The following is a 20889-nucleotide window of genomic DNA, read 5'->3' on the forward strand; positions in this document are numbered from 1 at the left end:
TTACATTTATTATATATTTTAATTTTGTAATGATCAGAATAAAATACTAAGCAATAAAAATGAACTACTGATGATTACAGCGTTGATGAATCTTCCCCACATTATGCTGAGCCAAAGGAGCAGAACACCAAACTTATACTAGTGATACCATTTATATCAAGTTCTAGAACAGGCAAAACTCATCTGTGGTGAAAATATGGTAGAAATTTATTATGGAGGGGCATAAAAGAACTTTCAGAAGTGATGGAAATGTTCTATATCTTGATAAAAACATATATTATACATTCGATTTTTGCATTTCAACATATGTAGATTTTCCTTTAAAAAAAGTAACAAATCTTGAACTCTAGATGATATGGATATGTTTGTTTTCTGCAGAGATGGGATTAGCAGTTGTGAAACTACTTTTTGTGTATTCTAAGCTTGAGTAAATATATTTATGATAATGGGAACCAGGTTTCTCATTTTTGGAGAGTGTAGTGACAAGTGCATGAGGGATAAGACTAAATTGTATCCCAGAAAGGAATTATAGTTATCAACATGAATTCATAGTTTGTGATAGATAGATATGAATCTAATCACGAAGAAACATCAGCCTAATTCAGAATGAGGGATATTCTACAGTATAACTCACCTGTGCCCTTTAACACTGTCAAGGTTAAGAAGTACAAAGAGATAAAAAAAATGACAGAGCAGGGAACTCCAAAACTACATCCCTCCATTAAACCAAAAATTAAGCTGCCAAAAACTGTCGGTTAACTTGTTCAGATCTGTAGAATCTAATCAAAGACTTAAAACAACCAGGAGAATGCTTTAAAAGAAAGAAGCTGCTAAAATTTGTTCAGAAAACATTGTATTTTAGCTTACCTGGTGACCACCCCAACTCCCCAGTGCAGTGGCAGCCATAAGGATGGCGGCCCATGTTCCTGACAGAACTTGCTGGTGTCAGAACGAGCAATGTGGATCGTGTTCTTGGATGACTCTGGATATGGGCATCAACCTGTCTGGTGGCTCCCTAAGGAATCAGCTTTGAGGCTTGCCCTTGTTTCACCTGCTTCAGAGCTTTTAGGGGGTTGGGGCAGCAATTGTCAAAAAAATTTAAAGGTAAATAATACTCACTGTAGCAGCCTGGGATAAGCAGCAGACAAACCAATTAGCCTGGGAAGGAAGAGTCTTTGTAAGGAGATACATGGGAGAACAAGTGATTTGAAATGCTTCACCATATACAGGGAAGTCTAAAAGGCTTAGGGATGAATGAATGCTCAGAAAAAACCTTAGAAGATCCTGAGCTTTCATGTCTGGCTGACATTTAAGCCCCATGCAAGCAGGAATCTTAAGGTTAAGAGAGAGTTGTACATGGTCTTGCTAAGTAACCATTGAAGAAATGCCCAATGCAGAGCCAACCTGAAAAGATCCAGAGAGTATTTTTCCCCCTTTGGCTCCAGGCATTTAAGGAAACCTGTCAAATCACTAGTTGCTCACTAAGGTGAACAGACTTGAGTGACAACATGTGACAAAGAATATAATCTTTACAAGAAGAGTTTAATAAAGTCACTAAGCAAACAAATATAACCCCCAGTAAGTAGCAACAACAAACCCTGAGGAAGGGGAAGAATGCGATTTCAAGAGTTATCACATTATAATATATAAAATGTCCAGTTTCAACAAGAAATTATGTATACATAGAAAAAATAAATTACAGCCCAATCACAGAAAAATAAAATAGGAAGTATCCTTGAGGAGGCACAGACATTATACGTACTACTCAAAGACTTTAGATCAACTGCCTAAAGTATAGTTAAGTAGCTAAGAGGAGGATGATGTATGAACTAACAGAAAATTTCAATAGATACATATAAATTATTTAAAAGGTACCAAATAGAAGTTCTGGAACTGAAAAGTACAGGAGCTGAGTCAAAAAATTGACTAGAGGGATTCAACCGTCTAACTGGAGCAGGCTGAAGAAAGAATTAGTGAACTTGAAGATATAGGTCAATTGATATTATCTAGTCTGAGGCAGAGAGGAAAAAGAATGAAAAAAATGCGCAGAGCTGAAGAGACTTATGCTTTAAAATGTTTATAGTGGCAAATTTTGTTGTATGCATTTTACTGCAATTTTTTAAAAATTACAAAAATGTAAACGATTTGGTACTGGCATAAACACAGACAATGGAAGAAAATTGAGAGTCCAGAAATAAACCCACACATCTGTGGTTAATTGATTTTCAACAAGCATGTCAAGACAGTGGTAAAAGGTCATACCATTTCAACAAATGGTATGAGGTCCACTAGATACTCACATACAAAAGAATGAAGGTGAACCCCCTACTTCACATTATATACAAAATTTAACTCAAAATGGATCAATAACCTAAAAAAAAAAAAAAAAAAAAAGCAAATGCTGTAAAACCCTCAGTAGAAAACTAGGGGTAAATCTTCGTGACCTTGGATTGGTAATGAAATATTAAATATAACATCAAAAGCACAAATAATAAAATAGATAAACTGGACTTCACCAATATTTAAAACTTTTCTGCATCATAGGACATTATCAAGAGTGAAGAGGCAACACACAGAATAGGAGAAAATATTTGCAAATATATATATGATAAGGATCTAGTATCCAGAATATGTAAAGAACTTAGATTATAACTCAACAACCAAATGAGAAATAAATTCAAAAATGAGCAAAGGATTTGGATAGACATTTCTCCAAAGAAGATATACAAATGGTCGACAAGCACATGAAAAGATGCTGAACATCATTAGGTATTAGGCGAACGTAAATAAAAATCACAATGAGATACCATGTCATATCCATGAGGATGGCTATAATTTTTAATAAAAGAAGAAAGGAAGTACTGGTGAGGATGTGGAGAATGTGGAATCCTCTTACATTGCTTATGGGAATGTAAATGGTGCTGTAGGCCCAGTACTTTGGAAGGCTGAGGTGGAAGGATTGCTTAGAGCCCAGTAGGTCAAGGATGCAGCCCTGATCCGTGATTGTGCCACTACATCTCATCCTGTGCAACAGAGCAACCTCCTCCTGTCTTAAACAAAAAACACCCAGCTGAGCATGTTGGCTCATGCCTGTAACGCCAGCACTCTGGGAGACTGAGGCACACATATTGCTTAACTTCAGGAGTTCAAGATGAGCCTGGGCAACATGACAAAACCCCATCTCTACAAAAAATAACAAAAATTGACCGAGTATGGTGACATGTACTTGTAGTCCTAGCTACTGGGGAGGCTGAGATGGAAGGATCACCTGAGCTGAGCCCCAAAGGGCGAGGCTGCAGTGATCCAGGATCATATCACTGCACTCCAGCCTGGGTGTCAGAGTGAGACACTGTCTCAAAACAAAACAAAACGAACACCAAAAATATAGAGTGGCCATATGACCCAGCAATTCCTGTCCTTAGTACATACCAAAAGAATTGACAACAGGTACTCAGATACTTGTACATGAATAACCAAAAGGTGGAAATAACCTAAATGTCTTTGAGCATATGAATAGATAAACAAACTGTGGTGTATACATACAATGGGATTTGGATCATAATCTCAAAAGACACAATCTCAAAAGATCAAAATTCCTTGTTACCTTGTTATCTTTATTTGGGAGTTAAGTATGGCTTAAGGATCTGTGTATGGGGGCTGGGTGTGGTGGTTCACGCCTGTAATCCCAGCACTTTGGGAGGCCACGGTGGGCAGATCACGAGTTCAGGAGATCGAGACCATCCTGGCCAATATGGTGAAACCCCATCTCTACTAAAATACAAAAAATCAGCCGGACATGGTGGCAGGCACCTGTAATCCCAGCTACTTGGGAGGCTGAGGCAGGGGAATCGCTTGAACCCGGGAGGCAGAGATTGCAGTGAGCAGAGATTGTGCCACTGCACTCCAGCCTGGTGACAGAACAAGACTATGTCTCAAAAAAAAAAAAAAAAAAAAAAAAGAGCTGTGTATGGATGCCAGATTGACAAGGGGTGAACTTGTGGACTTAATTTTAGGTATCAGTAATTTTAAATGTCAACTTGACTAGATTAAGGAATACCTAGAAACCTGATAAAGCGTTATTTTGGGTGTTTCTGTTAGGGTGAGGAGATTAGTGTGTGACTCTGATTGGATTTACATGGGGACAATCTGCCCTCAATGTTGGTGGGCACCATCCAATCAGCTAGGGGTCTGGAGACAACAAATGGGTCTCTGTGAGAGCTGGGGCAGACTTTTCTCCTGCTGCTTTGATATCAGAAATTCGACTTCAGGAAAGTGTATTATCACAGCACTGATTGTGTGTAAGCATTGTGCGTTTATGTAAAAACGTTGAAACTTCCTCAGTAAATGAAGAAATGACCCTTTTTGTACCTCTGCATTTGTGAAAGATAAAATTTCTCAAGATCTCAGCGATTTGGGCAACTGTGTATGCAATGATGACCCATTGTGGTTTTTAATTGATCTCATCAAAAGACTTAGGTTTGTTCTCAGGGTATTTCAGATGACTGCAGTTATAAAGCTGGGGCACATACAATTACTAACTATAGTGATAGGCATTTATACATTTCCCCTTTGAGCCATTTCTTTATGAACATGGTTCTTCTGCTCAAAGTCTTCTGTCACATTTTTATGTTTCTCAAATCCCCTTTAAAAAATGTAAGCAAATATTTTTAAAGAATTTTTATTTTTTCCAAAATGAGGATTTTAGACTTTAGGGATTTTGATCTTTGGGGATTTCAACATTTGGGATTATGGTGTTCAGTGTGTATTTTGGGGCGATTATGATCAGCACCCCATATAGTGGAATATTATTTGGCAATGAAAATGAATTAAATGTTGATTCATGCTACAACATGGTGAACCTAAAAATCATTATGTTCAGTGAAAGAAGCCAAACCTAAAAGGCCCACGTGCTGTGTGGTTAAATGGTTAAAATGGTGAATTTATCACAATCAAAACCAATAAACCTCTACAGGAAAAAATGAAGGACAAAGAAAGGCTGTTCCCTATTAATGGAGATGAAAAAACATGATAACTAAACACAGTTTATGATTGTGGATTACATCCTTGATCAGGGTGAAAGTAGCTATAAAGGAAATTATTGGGACAGTTTGCTAAATTTGAAAATGGACTGGATTTGGCCGGGCACAGTGGCTTACATCTGTAATCCCAGTACTTTGGGAGGCCAAGGTGGGTGGATTACCTGAGGCCAGGAGTTCGTGACCGGCCTGGCCAACATGGCAAAACCCGTCTCTACTAAAAATGGAAAAATTAGACGGGTGTGGTAGTGTGTGTCTGTAATCCCAGCTGCTCGGGAGGCTGAGGCTTGAACCCAGGAGGCAGTGGTTGCAGTGAGCTGAGCGCGCCACTGCACTCCAGCCTGGGTGACAGAGCGTGACTCCATCTAAAAAAAAAAAAAAAGACTGAATTAGATAATAGTATGTGTATCAATACTAAATTTCCTGGTTTTATTAAATGTATACTGTGCTATAAATTATGTATCAGAATTACATTTTGGGGATTTTAGGCTTTAGAAATTTTGATCTTTGGGGATTTCAATGTTTGGGATTGTGAACATTAGAGAATGTCTTTGTTCCTAGGAAATCTATGCTGAGGTACTTAAGTATAAAGGGACATGATGTCTTCAATTTACTTTCAAAGTGGCACACTGAAAAAATACAAGGCAAATTGTGTAATATGTAAACTGTTGGTGAATTGGTAAAAAATATATAATAGTACTTCATACTAATCTTTCAACCTTTCTGTGAGTTTGAAGTTATATCAAACTTAAATTTTGTTACCAACAAAATTAGATTTGTCCTTGTGTTACCTTCTCAGCATCAGCATGGCCCAGATGATTGTTAGAAAAGTAATGTTAGGTGTGCTTCTTTGGCTTAGCTTCCTCATTTCACTCTATCCTTAGACTTTTGTCTGTTTCTCAACCTGTGGCTTCCACTATGTTATTTATTTTAATTATAGCAATTTCCCCATAAGCTTATTACATCATTATTATTAAGTGTTAGCTTCTATACACATATATTGTTATGGCTGGTAATGGTCAGCCTTTGGGGACCTATTCTCATTTTGTGTATTTTTTCCTGTTCACGTATTTTGCCTTTGCAGTACCTTGGGTAACGTAAAAAGTGCAACTATTTTTTTCTTTTATTTTGAGAAATTTAAATACTAACTTCCTGGTGGAAGACTTTGCTGTTCTAGTTCTCATCCAGTAGCTTTTTTTTGTCTGAAATTTCTGTTCAGTCTCTTGGTAGAACATCAAGTGTGGTATGAGATCTAACCTTAATGAGAACATACTGGACTATGCTCATTTTTGTTGTCAACCGAAATAAGTAATCTCTAAATGCTATCAAACAGGACTATGCCTTCTGTCAGCCGCAAAAGAAGTCAGCAAAGTTCTCCTAAGTAGAAGTGCCATCAAAACCTAGTACTGTGTTATTGGTGTTCACCTATGGACTTTATCCTGGCCATAGCTACTGTCTCTTATGAACAAGTAAATCTAGTAGAGGCTATTTTGAATGAGTTTATTGAGAAGATCATGCAAACTGACTTCATGATGATTCGTGTGGTACTTGCATTTTCAGTTGGTTAACCAGTTTTCTTTCCTTTGTGGTTTATGATGGGATCTCCACTAGACAGAGGTAACCCATTGGATAGTTGTGTAACTGGATGCTGGTGTGATGGTGCTTGTTGGTTTAGTTTTCATGATACTCCTCTTGAAGTTATGCCTGCAATGCTGCCTCTTACTTTATGCTTGCATGACATTATTACTTTGATTGTGCTTTATTGGTTTGGGTTTTTTAAATCTATTTTTTTATACTCAGAATAATTCCTTAAATATTTTTGGTGGTCTAGAACTTGTGGAAATTAGTTTCAAGTCTAACTTTTTGGTGGATCCTTTTCAGTTTTTGAAAATATATTCAATGTCACAAGTAAGTTTATGCTTTGGCTAAGAATTCAGAAAACAGAGTAAGTTTGTTTAAACACCCAGGAAGAGACCACTTGCCAGGCGGACAGTTACCACAGCTGAGAACTAACTTTCTTTGTGAGATTTATAGATTAAAGAAAAGAAATATATATTTAGAGTAAAAACCAAGTTGTAGGAGACAGTTTCATCAAATAGCTGAAATTTAGGAGCCTCCATTAAAGTAACAGTAGGTATGATTAAATCGTGCCAAAAGTGTGCACAACTGATTTGGCATTGTATTTCAGAGACGCTGTTCACTCCGCATACTGTTGTGTATTCTGAAGCTAAGATTCTTGGGGTTATAAAGTAAAATTCATACCTCAGAAATTGGTTTTCTGAGCATTTGTATAGGCCTCGGAAATAGTTGCTCACTTCTTTCTTATCACTATCAGTCTAGTTTTTCTTGGACAAAACTGATTTCCTTTTAGTTTTTTCATGTGTTTGTTTGTTTATTTGTTTATTCCACTTATACCTCTGTAGAAGAAGGTGGATTGTTTTTCAAACTAAGAAACAAAACCTGTTCTGAAGTGGGCCTGTATATGTGCAATGGCAGAGGCTTCTAACGTTGAAATTATTTTCTAATGTTCATATTGAACCAGTGTTAAAATGAAAACATAATTTTTGTCTTGAAATTTTCATCATCTTGAAAACTGTAAAGGATCCATTGATTTTGAATGGCCATCAGAGAAATGCTTATGGTAAATAGCATAAAACTGTCAGATAAATGGTGATTCATCTCTTACTATTTATATTCTAATTCACTTATATATTTTTGTCTTTTGTTGGAACCCATACATTTTATAGAAAATTTCCCAGGAACGAGAAAAATTTGCTGATGAAGGCAGTATATTTTACACCCTTGGAGAATGTGGGCTCATATCCTTTTCAGACTACATTTTCCTTACAACTGTTCTTTCCAGTAAGTATAAATGTTTTCTTTTTCCATTTGTAGAGCGGATACAGGACTATAAACATAATTGTTTATATGTTTATAAAACAAGACATATTGGTAGAGTTAATGAATTATAAGTTACATAAAATTTCATTTGTTTTTAATTTACTATAACTTGTGTATAGAACCACCTGAGAGAGTCAGAAAAAAGAAAAAACTAAAGTATCAAAGTAAAGTTAAAAACAAAACAAAATGACCGGGCACAGTGGCTCACACTTGTAATTCCAGAACTTTGGGAGGTCAAAGTGGGCAGATCACTTGAACTCAGGAGTTCAAGACCAGCCTGGGCAACATGGTGACCCCATCTCTGCAAAAGCATACCTGTAGTCCTAGCTACTCAGGAAGCTGAGGTGGGAGGATAACCTGAGCCTGGGAGGCAGAGGTTGCAGTGAGCTGAGATCATGCCACCACACTCCAGCCTGGGCGACAGAGTGAGACCCTGTCTCAAAAACAACAGCAGCAAAAAAACTAAGAAGTGACATCTACCTTTAATTGTGTGTAACTCTGTATTCTGGCAAGGTGAGTCATGTATTGCCTACTACTATATCCTTCCTTAACTTACTGCTTCTCCAATAAAACATATTTTGATCTATCATTTCCTCTGCTAAAAAAGAAATTGGCTTGGTTGACCTAATTGAGTTGAATATTCGTTTTTTAACCTTGGAGGAATACTTCTGAAGACACAAAACTCAATTTTGACTCACTTAGAGGACTGAGGAGTTCCTGGTTTTTTAAAACTATCAATAGCTTTGTTGATTAGTATGCTACTCTGATTTTTAATTTTATTTCTTTTTGGTGTGACTTTTTTTAACCATTCGGAAAAACTAAACAAAATGTTGTGTTCATAGCTCTCCATGTGTAGTCTATTAAAATCTACCTAAGGTGAACCAGAGTTCAGATTTGTATGTTTGAAAGAAGTGATTTTCAATTTTTTTTTTTTTTGGTTCTGGGACATACCAAACAAAATAACCATCTCTTTTTCACCTTCTCCAAGCCAACCATCTGTAAACATAAAAGCTACTAGAAGATAGTTTTTATAAGTGGCATATACATGTCCTGCCATGGACTGTGGACCCTTTCATCTTACTCCTCTGTGGAAGGATTGACAAGGAAATATAGTATATATATATATATATTATATATATATAATATATATTATATATGATACTATGCCTTTGCCACACGCTGACTTTGGACACCAAAATTGTCTGAATAAATTCATTATGGTGGAGTAGTAACCTGGCAATGAAAACCACACTGATTTGTTATGAAAATCCAAAATGACTCCAGCAACATACAACTTAAGATCATAATGTGCTTTCAAAAGCATCTCTAGTTCAGATCCTAGCCCCACCATTTCTTAGCTTGTGATTCAGGGGAAGACAATTGATTTGTTCTTCTGTTTTGTTTGTAAAATGAAGAGGATAATAATATCAAACCCAAATTATTTGAGAATGATGACATCATGAATATAAAGTAGCTATTAATAGTTTAGTGCCTAGTATTTAGTGGAAATCTGTCTTGGTTTTATTTTTTTATTCTGTCAAAACATGTTACTTTGTGTCTGATTTTAAAGATCCATAAACCTTATCTTTTAAAAAAAATAAATTGGTGGGAATCTTTAAAACATTTTTGTGACTTTGAACAGAATTTATTATACAGCAAATAGGCATGATGTAGCAGAAAGACTACAGCATTAAATGAGGAGACCTGTATTGGTATGTAATGTGTACTTGTAAGTAGTTCTAGCAAATATTTGTTGAACTGAAATAAGCTTTGAACTTGTATCCACTGCTTAGTCCTGTTACCTTCCTATCTTTCCAAATGTCAGAAGGAACACAGAACAAAACCTTCAGAGTACCTGGTACATCGTGTAGCTCCCTTAACCGCTTAAAAGCATGTTTTTAAAAAGTCACAATGACCCTTGGGTTCTAGAAACTCCTCCAAGTAGCTCTGCCATTCCCAGGACATTTACTTCATGGTGCTCAACTCCTAGTTTGAATGTGGTGAGTGATTTACAATAAAGTACTTACTGGGTAAGTTACTTTCTGTATTTGTCAGGAATGAAGAAAATAGAATCAGGGTATGATTTTAAGACTCTCTTTATCACTGTGTTTTTTTTTTTTTTTTTTTTTTTTTTATAATTTCAACTTTTATTTTAGATTCAGAGAGTACATGTGCAAGCTTGTTACATGATACTGGGTGATGCTGAGGTTTGGGTATGAATGATCTCATCTCCCAGATAGTGAGCATAGTACCCAATAGGTAGGTTTTCAGCCCTTGTCCCCCTCCCACTCTACCCTCTATAGTAGTCCCTAGTGTCAGTTGTTCCCATCTTTCTGTCCACGTGTACCCAATGTTTAGCTCTCACTTATAAATGAGAGTGTGCAGTATTTGGTTTTCTGTTTCTGTGTTAATTCACTTAGGATAATGGCCTCTGGCTACATCCATGTAGCTGCAAAGGACATTATTTCATTCTGGTTCATGACTATGTAGTATTCCATAGTGTTGTGTACCACATTTTCTCTATCCAGTCCACCACTGATGGGCACCTAGGTTGATTCCTATTATAGGTTGAGACCTATAACAGGTCTTTGCTATTATGAATAAATCTGTGATGAACGTACGAGTGCATGTGTCTTTTTGGTAGAACGATTTATTTTCCTTTGGATATATATCCAGTAATGGGATTGCTCAGTCGAATGGTAGTTCTGTTTTTATTTCTTCGAGAAATTGCCAAACTGGTTTCCACAGTGGCTGAACTAATTTACATTCCCACCAACAGTGTGTAAGGATTCCCTTTTCTCTGGAACCTCATCAGCATCTCTTAGCTTTTGTGTTTTTAATAATAACCATTCTGGGCCGGGCATGGTAGCTCACGCCTGTAATCCCAGCACTTTGGGAGGCCAATGTGGGCAGATCACTTGAGGTCGGGAGTTCAAGACCAGCCTGGCCAAAATGGTGAAACCCCATCTCTACTGAAAAAAAAATACAAAAATTAGCCAGGTGTGGTGGCGGATGCCTTTAATCCCAGCTACTCAGGAGGCTAAGGCAGGAGAATCGCTTGAACCCGGGAGGTGGAGGTTGCAGTGAGCCGAGATTACACTCCACTGTACTCCAGCCTGGGAGACAGTGCAAGACTCCATCTCAATAATAATAATAATAATAGCCATTCTGACTGGTGTGAGATGACATCTCATTGTAGTTTTGATTTGCATTTCTCTGATGATTAGTGATATTGAGCATTTTTTCATGTTTGTTGGCTGCTTATGTGTCTTCTTTTGAGAAGGATCTATTCATGTATGTCCTTTGCCCACTTTTAATAGGGTTATTAGTTTTTTTGCTTGTTGAGTTATTTAAGCTCCTTATAGATTCTGGATATTAGACCATTGTCAGATGCATAGTTTGTGAATATTTTCCCCCATTCTGTAGTTTGTTTACTTTGTCGATGGTTTCTTTTGCTATGCAGAGACTCTTTAGTTTAATTAGGTCTCACTTGTCAATTTTTGCCTTTGTTGAAATTGCTTTTGGGGAATAACTCATAAATTTTGCCCCAAAGCTGATGTCTAGAATCATAGCTCTATCCCCCAGGCTGGAGTGCAGTGGCACAATCTCAGCTCACTGCAACCTCCGCCTCCCAGGTTTAAGCAATTTTCCTGCCTCAGCCCCCCAAGTAGCTGGGACTACAGGTATGTACCACCGTGCATGGCTAATTTTTGTATTTTTTAGTAGAGATGGGGTTTCAACCTGATGTTTGTACATTGATTTTGTATCCTGAAACTTTAGTAAAGTCATTTTTCAGGTCTAAGAGCCTTTTGGCAGAGTATTTTGGGTTTTCTAGGTATAGAATCATATTGTCAGCAAAGAGATAATGTGACTTCTTATTTTCCTATTTGGATGCCTTTTATTTTTTTCTCTTGCCTGATTTTACCACTGGTTTTAAACATTTGATTGTAACATGCCTTTAGGATTTCTCACTCTTAGCACTGTTGATATTTTGGACAGGATAATTCATTATTGTGAGGGCTGTCCAGTTCACTTTAGGATATTTAGCAACATTCCTGACCTCTACTTGCAGGATGCCAGTAGCACAGCCTACACCCTGCCCCAGCTATGACAAGCAAAACTGTCTCCAGATATTGCTAAATGTCGCCTATGTGCTGGGGGTGGGGAAAAATCATCCCTGTGTGAGAACCACTCGTTTATTTTTGGCACATGTTCTTTTAATTATGATGTGCCTTGATGCAGTTTTCTTCATGTTTCTTGTCTTTGTTTGAGCTTTTTATACCTGTGCCTTTATACGTTTCTTCAAATACTTTTTCTGTGATCTCCCTTCCTCTCCCTCTGAGACTCCAGTGACATATTTTCCTCACATCAACCCTGTAATGTTTATACTATTGTTACTTTCATTTTACAAATGAGGAAATTGAGGCATACAGAGAGTTAAAGAACCTGTCCCTAGACCCACAGTGAGTAAGGAGACAGTTTAGGATTTGAACCCAGGCCAACCCCAGCATCTGGGCTCCTGTCACTTGACATTACTGCTGTGGTCACATATTCAGCAGTGTTAAGCTATAACTTTAGTGCTGCTTCTTTCTCTAAGGCTGGACTACAGAAAGGCTGGTCATAAACTCTCCTGTAGATAGTGGGCAGTTCAAGCATTCTTGCAATCTGAGTTTTGCACACTGTATTGTCTACTTTATATATTATAACAAGACGGGGAGAAATACGGGAAATGACCCTGAGATCAATTCTTTCCCATGTTCAGATTGCCGCTAGGATGACAGGAAATGAGGCACTCAGTGAATCTCCTTTCTTGTGTGTAACAAGGGATCATTACAATCTAAATACACTAAATGGTTCCTAAGTCATCTGTGAGAGGGCACCCAGTGCCCTAAGGAAAAGCTTTGCCAGGCAGTGGCTTGGGAATAGGGAAAGTACATTAGCATATGCATTCATCTGTTACTCTGGTGGATAGTAGGGCCACAGAAAACCAGCTAGAACAGTGCAAAGGGCATCAGCCAGTTGCTGTGGGACCACCATATTTCTGAGGAGCTGTTTTCTTTCAAAGTTAATGGACTCAGGCTGGGCGCGGTGGCTCATGTGTGTAATCTCAGCACTTTGGGAGGCTGAGGTGGGTGGATCACCTGAGGTCAGGAGTTCGAGACCAGCCTGGCCTACATGGTGAAACCCCATCTCCACTAAAAAATACAAAAATTAGCCGAGCATGGTGGTACATACCTGTAGTCCCAGCTACTCGGGAGGCTGAGGCAGGAAAATTGCTTAAACCTGGGAGGTGGAGGTTGCAGTGAGCTGAGATTGTGCCACTGCACTCCAGCCTGGGGGATAGAGCGAGACTGACTCAACAACAACAACAACAAAACAAAGTTAATGGACTCACAGGTGTTCAAGAAATCGCCATCATTTTGAGGAATATGAACACTGTGCCCTAATGGATTAAAACTTAAATCCTCAAAGTAGCTTATAAACTACTATGTTGTCTAAAATAAAAGTCAAGAACTACATATAGGAAATCATCTGGGTTTTTTTCTCGACTAAAAATAAAATTAAGAAAGCTGATTTTCTAAAGAAAGCATGTTAGGCAATATAATTTCTTCCATTAGAGTTAATTCTTCTTATTTAAACTTTTCGGAAGTTTGGTTTTTCTGAATAAGAGTTTCTAGGACACATAGAATAACAATCAATCTGGCGGAAATATCTTGTGCTTACAATAAGCAGTGGCATGAATTTCTTACTTTCTCTGTATGTGATTCCGGTAATGGGCCTTCCTTGGCGAACCTACATGTTTAAACACCTTTTATCCCATTTCACTCATACAACACACATCTCTTAAACCTCTTTATTTTTTCTCCTTGGCACATATCACTATTTAACATTCCATATAATTTATTTTTTTTATACTGTTTATTGTCCATTTTCCAATTTAGAATATAAGCTGCAAGACTGATTATAAATTTGTAATGATATTCACTACAGACATGTCTATATTAAGCATGGTGGCAAGGTAACAGAGCAAGAATATAACATATGTTGTTTTTTTCATTTATTTTTTAAAAAAACTTTAGCAAACTTAAGACTCTACTTTGCTGTTGATATCCTAAATTTAGAATAGTCCTTATAGCTATTGATGTCTTCAGTCTGCAGCCAGTACCAGTGAAATGAGGAAAATGTGTATTTTAATTAATCTATTCCCAAACAAGCTTGGTTTCTTATGATAATTCAGAATTCATATATTTGTATCCCCTCTTTACTCCTAACTCATACATTCTATTGCTTTAAACCCTAGCTCACTGATCAGCTTTGATGGATTAACTTGAATTTTCAGCATGAGCCATAGCATCCATATTAAATAGAATGTTAAGTATTTACTAGATAACTACTCATTAATAAAATGAATTCAGATTCATTCTAGGCAAGATGAAGAGACTGTTAATAATTATTATTAAATAATTTCCAAGGACTGCTGATCCTTAAGATAGGTTAATAAAAATTGAGTGGGAGGCCGGGCGCGGTGGCTCAAGCCTGTAATCCCAGCACTTTGGGAGGCCGAGACGGGCGGATCACGAGGTCAGGAGATCAAGACCATCCTGGCTCATACGGTGAAACCCTGTCTCTACTTAAAATACAAAAAACTAGCCGGGCGACAAGGCGGGCGCCTGTAGTCCCAGCTACTCAGGAGACTGAGGCAGGAGAATGGCGTAAACCCGGGAGGCGGAGCTTGCAGTGAGCTGAGATCCAGCCACTGCACTCCAGCCTGGGTGGCAGAGCAAGACTCCGTCTCAAAAAAAAAAAAAGAATTGAGTGGGAATAAACAAGCATGATTATTAGTAACTTACTTCTCTGCACTAACCACCTGGAACATTAGCTGATGGTCTTGAATTTTCTACGCAGAAGTCAGAGATTTTTCTGCATAACTAGATATGGAGAAGGGTTATCAGAATTTCTTTGGAATGCTAAATATTATTTATTGACTTGGATCATTCTTACTAATGCTAAGATTCACTAGGTAATGGTAATATAACTTAGAATTTGGCCCTTGGCCATTGACAATTATGAAATATCTTTCTGTGTTCTTTGTCTTCATATACATTTGATCTAAAGTTATTAACCCTGTGGGCTAATAACATGAAAACAATTCTAGATAGCTTGATGGGGAGGCAATAATAAAACATTTATAATTGGGCACAGTGGCTCATGCTTGTAATCCCAGCACTTTGGGAGGCTGAGGTGGGAAGGTCACTTGAGGTCAGGAATTGGAGACCAGCCTGGCCAACGTGGTGAAACCTTGTCTCTACTAAAAATACAAACATTACCTGGGTATGGTGGTGAGTGCCTGTAATCCCAGCTATTTGGGAGCTGAGGAACAAGAATCACTTGAACCTGGGAGGCTGAGGTTAGTGATCCGGCAGTGAGCTGAGATCACGACACTGCACCCCAGCCTGGGCAACAAAGCAAGAGTCCGTTTAAAAAAAAATATATATATATATATACACATATATACATACACATATATGTATACAGTAGTTTATCATTAAGCAACTTCCTTACTGTTTACTTTACTATTAATCTTTGAAAACCTACCAGAAAAATCAAAGCAAAAATGTTTGGTACCCAGGGCTTTAAAGTTTGGAGGCAGACCTAATGAAAATCTGGCATAATTCATTGTATTCTCATTTGGATTATCTCTTTAGATTTCAGAGAGTCAGTGGAGAAATTGAATTAAGTGTTTTCACAATAGCCAGATTTGATTTACTGAAACTTAAGCCACATCCTCATTATGATGCATCTTTCTAACAAATATACAAGCCTTTTGAGATACTACAAAGCATTCAAGTGAGGTTGTATATTATCTTATTTCTCTTGCCATACTGAAGTCAAGAGCAGATCACAAAGTGTATGTGACTTGGAAAGTGTGGTGTTGATCAGTGCCATTCTATCTAATGAAAATGTTGTAAAAGTTTTAGATGGAAAATAAGTTTTTCAGGTCAAGTGATATATTGAAAAATATGGGCAAGGCCTAACAGCTGAGATGTATCAACAGGTATAAAGCAGCTATAAATCCTTCTTACTGGGACAACAGAGTTGGGGAAGTTACATAGAAAATTTGGTTTAGCTATTATCTTCGTAATTTCTATGTCTGGAAATTATCTGCCATTGCTAAATTGATGTTATGAAGAATAAGATTAAGAAGGTGAAAGGCTAATCTTTTTCAGTATTATTTTAGCCTATGGAGGTGCTTAGAATTTCTGAAATGCTCATTTGCATGTTGTAAGGCCAAAAGTATCACAGTGTGTTATTTACCAATAACTTCCTTCTCTGGCATAACCTGTTTTTGTGGTTAATTCATTGGTGTTATAATAATGCAGCTTCTGTCAAAACATTAAAATAATGCTTTGAAATATATCATTTATAGATGATGTTGAATTCATTCAAGCAAGAAAGAAGTGGCAATTGTGTTTAATCTCTCATATCTGCTTGTGACTATACTAGAATATTTAAATATTTTTTAATCTGAAAAAGGAAATTTATCCCTTGGGAATAATTGCCTGTGATTTGTTCAAGGCTAAGCAGAGAACAGAGAGGGCAAAGAAGCAAATTGTGGCTTATAACAAAAATAAGATCTAAGTGTATTTTGACTGTATCTTGAGGGAGATTTTATAATTTTTTACCCTTGAGGTTCTCCTTATTAACCTTTCATACTTGTGTTTTATTTGAATCAGTCCGGCCTCATTGTTTTGAAAATAATATTCTCATAATGTAATAAAATTCTAATATTCATTTAAAATGTTATGGAAATATGGTTAGGGCCACGTGATCTCTGGAGCCCTACCTTTTAATACAAATAGTCAAGATGGGGCTATGCTCTAAAAAGAAAGGAGTATGGAACGAGGTAGTCAGGAGTATGCTATATGGGCTGATACTGCCACCAGAATTATGTCACATAAATTTTGTCCTCTCTTGAATAGCATATGTCGCCCTGTAAAGCTTTCTGTGGCTTTTCCATGGAATCAATTCCTTGTGGTATCTGAGGATCAGATGGGAGATACAGAAGAGAGGAGGTTTGCCCTTAGTTCTCCTTCTATGCTCCTTAGGCTCTCAGACAGGAAAGCCTAATGGGAAAGCAGGGAGTAAATCCGAAGGCTTCCTTCTTTCTTTCTTTTTTTTTTGATAGAGTCTTGTTCTGTCACCCAGGCTGGAGTGCAATGGCACTATCTCAGCTCACTGCACGCTCCGCCTCCCGGGTTCAAGCCATTCTCCTGCCTCAGCCTCTCGAGTAGCTGGGACTACAGGCGCACGTCACCACGCCCAGCTAATTTTTGTATTTTTAGTAGAGATGGGGTTTCACCATGTTGGCCAGGCTGGTCTTGAACTCCTGACCTCAGGTGATCCGCCCACCTCGGCCTCCCAAAGTGCTGGGATTACAGGTGTGAGCCACCGTGCCCGGCCCAGGCTTCCTTCTTTCTCAGGCCTCATTTATCAGTGGGAGAAAGTAGATGGTAGTAAAACTTCAAAACAGGCTGAATCCTCTGCCTTCTAGAAACTGACCTAACATGTAAACGTATTCCTTCTCCTCATCTGATTTGTACAATCAAAATTATCCTTCTCCTAGGATATCTCAACTAGGATTTTATTTTTTGTCATAATTTAAAAGCAGTGTTCACATTAAATCATGAATGAATGATGGTGTCCCATAACAGCTACAGAAATATTTACATGAAAGTCCTTGTTAATTCAAAAGAATCTCTAAGTAAGAAGAAAACTTAGGCAGTGGATAGGACATCACTAAATAGTATCTTGAAGTGGGAACTATGTCATATGGCTTTGTATTTCCAGAGTACCTGATATTGTGTTTAGCTAGTAGTAATTCTAAAAATATTTGAATGAAAGCATATTTAAGATGTGGCTTCTCTGAGTTCCTTCTAGGTAGTAAGGAGACCCATGCACCCATCTATCACTATACCATTGATTACAGTGTCAAGTGGACCTCAGTGGGCCTTTCTGCTGTAGTCTCCCCTTCATTACCCTAGAGCAAACTGTGGAGACTTGCCCTCATCCCAGTTCCTTAGAGCTCTTCTCGCTTATCGTATCTTCCTCAGCCTCTGCTCTGTCCTGTTTCTCTTCTACTGATGGTTGGGATGGCTCTGAAGAAATTTAGCCTTCAATAATTGATGATGTTTAAAGATGATGTTTGCTTCTGGTCTGTGAGCCCCCCTTTTTCACATTGTCTGCCTCTTAGAAGCGAGACTGGAATCAAATGTATTCATCCATCTGTATAGCTGGACCTTTCATTTAACCCTCAGCTTAACAGTGTTTGATTATGCTTACGTCTTATCATGGTGTTGCTTACCTGTTCCTGGAACAACTTATAAAGATGCTTATTTGGGCTGGGCATGGTAGCTCACGCCTGTAATGCCAGCACTTTGGGAGGCCGAGGTGGGTGGATCACGAGGTCAGGAGTTCAAGACCAGCCTGGCCAACATGGTGAAACACCGTCTCTACTAAATATACAAAAATTAGCCGGGCACAGTGGCATATGCCTGTAATCCCAGCTACTCAGGAGGCTGAGGCAGGAGAATTCCTTGAACCCAGGAGGTGGAGGTAGCAGTGAGCCAAGATGGCACTGCTGCGCTCCAACCTGGGCAACAGAGTGAGACTCCATCTCAAAAAATAAAAAAACAAACCCTTATTTGTTTTGTTGGGAAATTTAAAGGGTACACAAAGGGAATCAAGGCAGGAAATAGTGGTTGTCATTGAATGGTTTGCCTGATTACTGGCTATTTTGGAGAAGATATTGATAAATCACATTGTCTGGCATATAATAAGAATTCCATATATATTTGTTGGCTAAATAAATATCTGAGAATTTTTCTGGCCAGGCACAGTGGCTCACTCCTTTAATCCCAGCACTTTGAGAGTCCAAAGCAGGTAGATCACTTGAACCCAAGAGATCGAGACCAGGCTTGGCAACATAGTAAAACTCTGTCTCTTTTAAAAATACAAAACTTAGGCCAGGCACAATGGCTCACACCTGTAATCCCATAGCACTTTGGGAGGCCAGGGTGGGTGGATCACCTGAGGTCAAGAGTTTGAGGCCAGCCTGGCTAACATGGTGAAACCCAGTCTCTACAAAAAATACAAAATTTAGCTGGATGGTCAGGCATGGTGGCCCACGTCTGTAATCCCAGCACTTTGGGAGGCCAAGGCAGGCTGATCACTTGAGGTCAGGAGTTCAAGACCAGCCTGGCCAACATAATGAAACCCTGTCTCTACTAAACATACAAACATTAGCCGGTTGTGGTGGTGCATGCCTGTAATCCCAGCTACTCTGGAGGCTGAGGCAGGAGAATCACTTGAACCCGGGAGGCAGAGGTTGCAGTGAGCCAAGATCGTGCCATTGCACTCCAGCCTTGGTGTCAGAACGAGACTCTGTCTTGAAAAACAAAAAGAAAAAAAAAGGAATTAGCCAGGCGTGGTGGCACGTGCCTGTATAATCCCAGCTGCTCAGGAGGCTGAGGCAGAAGAATTGCTTGAACCCTGGAGGCAGCAGTTGCAGTGAACCGAGATCGTGCCACTGCACTCCAGCCTAGGTGACAGAGCAAAACTCCAACTCAAAAAAAAATAATAAATAAATAAATAAATAAGCCTGCTGTGGTAGCATGTGCCTGTGGTTCCAGCTAATTGTGAGGCTGAGGTGGGAGGATCGCTTGAGCCCAGGAGACAGAGGTTGCAGTGAGCTGAGATCACACCACTGCACTGTAACCTGGGTGACAGAGCAGGACCTTGTCTAAAAAAAAAAAAAAAAAAAAATCCAAATGATGACTTAGTGTGAATACCATAATTTACCATAATTTTATGTTGCTCCAGGCATTCTCAGCATCCTGCTTAGTATTTTTAAATGTCTTAAGGGACTAGTTATTCTCTATGTATGTATATGTGATAAAAGCTAGAAAATTAGACTATCTAAATTTTTCTGTTTGAACACTGAATTGAAAAACAGTTTTTTGGGTGAATGCCAAACTTACTCACATGTTAAGAGTGTCCTTCAAATTAGCATAGGTTAAGTAACAAAAATCTAATTTCTTTATCACAGTAGCTAGTTGTCTTTTTTTTTTTTTGAGACCGTTTCACTCTTGTTGCCCAGGCTGGAGTACAATGGTGCAATAACCTCCGCCTCCCAGGTTCAAGTGATTCTCCTGCCTCAGCTTCCAAGTAGCTGAAATTACAGGTGCCTGCCACCACGCTCAGCTAATTTTTGTACTTTTAGTAGAGACCGGGTTTCAGCATGTTGGCCATGCTAGTCTCGAACTCCTGTCTTCAGGTGATCCACCTGCCTTGTGCTCTCAAAGTCCTGGGATTATAGGCGTGAACCACTGCACCCAGCCTAAAGTAGCTAGTTCTAAGCATCTATGCAATAAATTGCATGTTGGCATAAGCCGTCACTTTGGCTGTTATTGAGCACATGGTATGGAATAAAAAACCACATAAAATGAAATGAAATTCAAGCAGATGATTTTTTTTTTTTTAAGATCTCTGAAGTTAGGGATGGGGTCTATTATGCAGACATATGTAATTTGGGCATAAAATAGTAACATGAATTTGAAGAAAGTATATTCCTAAAGTAGAAAAGCACTGGCTTGCCTTCTAGAATCTCTCACCCAGGAACTCTTGGGAAATCCAAGCTTTTTGACATTGCTGGTATTGAATAATCTTTCTGTAACACAATTGTCAAATAACAGTGTAAGGAAAACCAGTTTAAATAAAAGACTATTTCTGGCAGTTCTCTGAAAGTCATCTGATAATTGAGGCTGAGATAAACATCAGCTATTTCTTTTCTTTAGATGTGAAATTAAACATGGTTTTTTTTTTTTTTTTTTTTTTTGAGATGGAGTCTTGCTCTGTTGCCAGGCTGGAGTACAGTGGCATAATCTTAGCTCAC

General features: G+C 38.3%; 1 protein-coding gene across 5 annotated transcripts in view; it reads left to right on the forward strand.

The window, feature by feature from the left end:
- Positions 1 to 20889, forward strand: part of MICU1 (mitochondrial calcium uptake 1) — a 267615-nt gene that overhangs the window by 117712 nt on the left and 129014 nt on the right. For 3 of the 5 annotated variants that reach the window (XM_017854624.1, XM_017854627.1, XM_017854625.1), the window contains 2 exons: positions 6648 to 6653; positions 7784 to 7898. In XM_017854624.1, the coding sequence (XP_017710113.1) occupies positions 6648 to 6653; positions 7784 to 7898 (121 nt within the window). The remainder of the gene's footprint in view (positions 1 to 6647; positions 6654 to 7783; positions 7899 to 20889) is intronic. The other 2 variants (XM_017854626.1, XM_017854628.1) reach the window with 1 other exon arrangement.

This window comes from Rhinopithecus bieti, unplaced genomic scaffold (genome assembly GCF_001698545.2).
Source record: "Rhinopithecus bieti isolate Rb0 unplaced genomic scaffold, ASM169854v2 scaffold_36008, whole genome shotgun sequence".
Taxonomy (NCBI): Eukaryota; Metazoa; Chordata; class Mammalia; order Primates; family Cercopithecidae; genus Rhinopithecus; species Rhinopithecus bieti.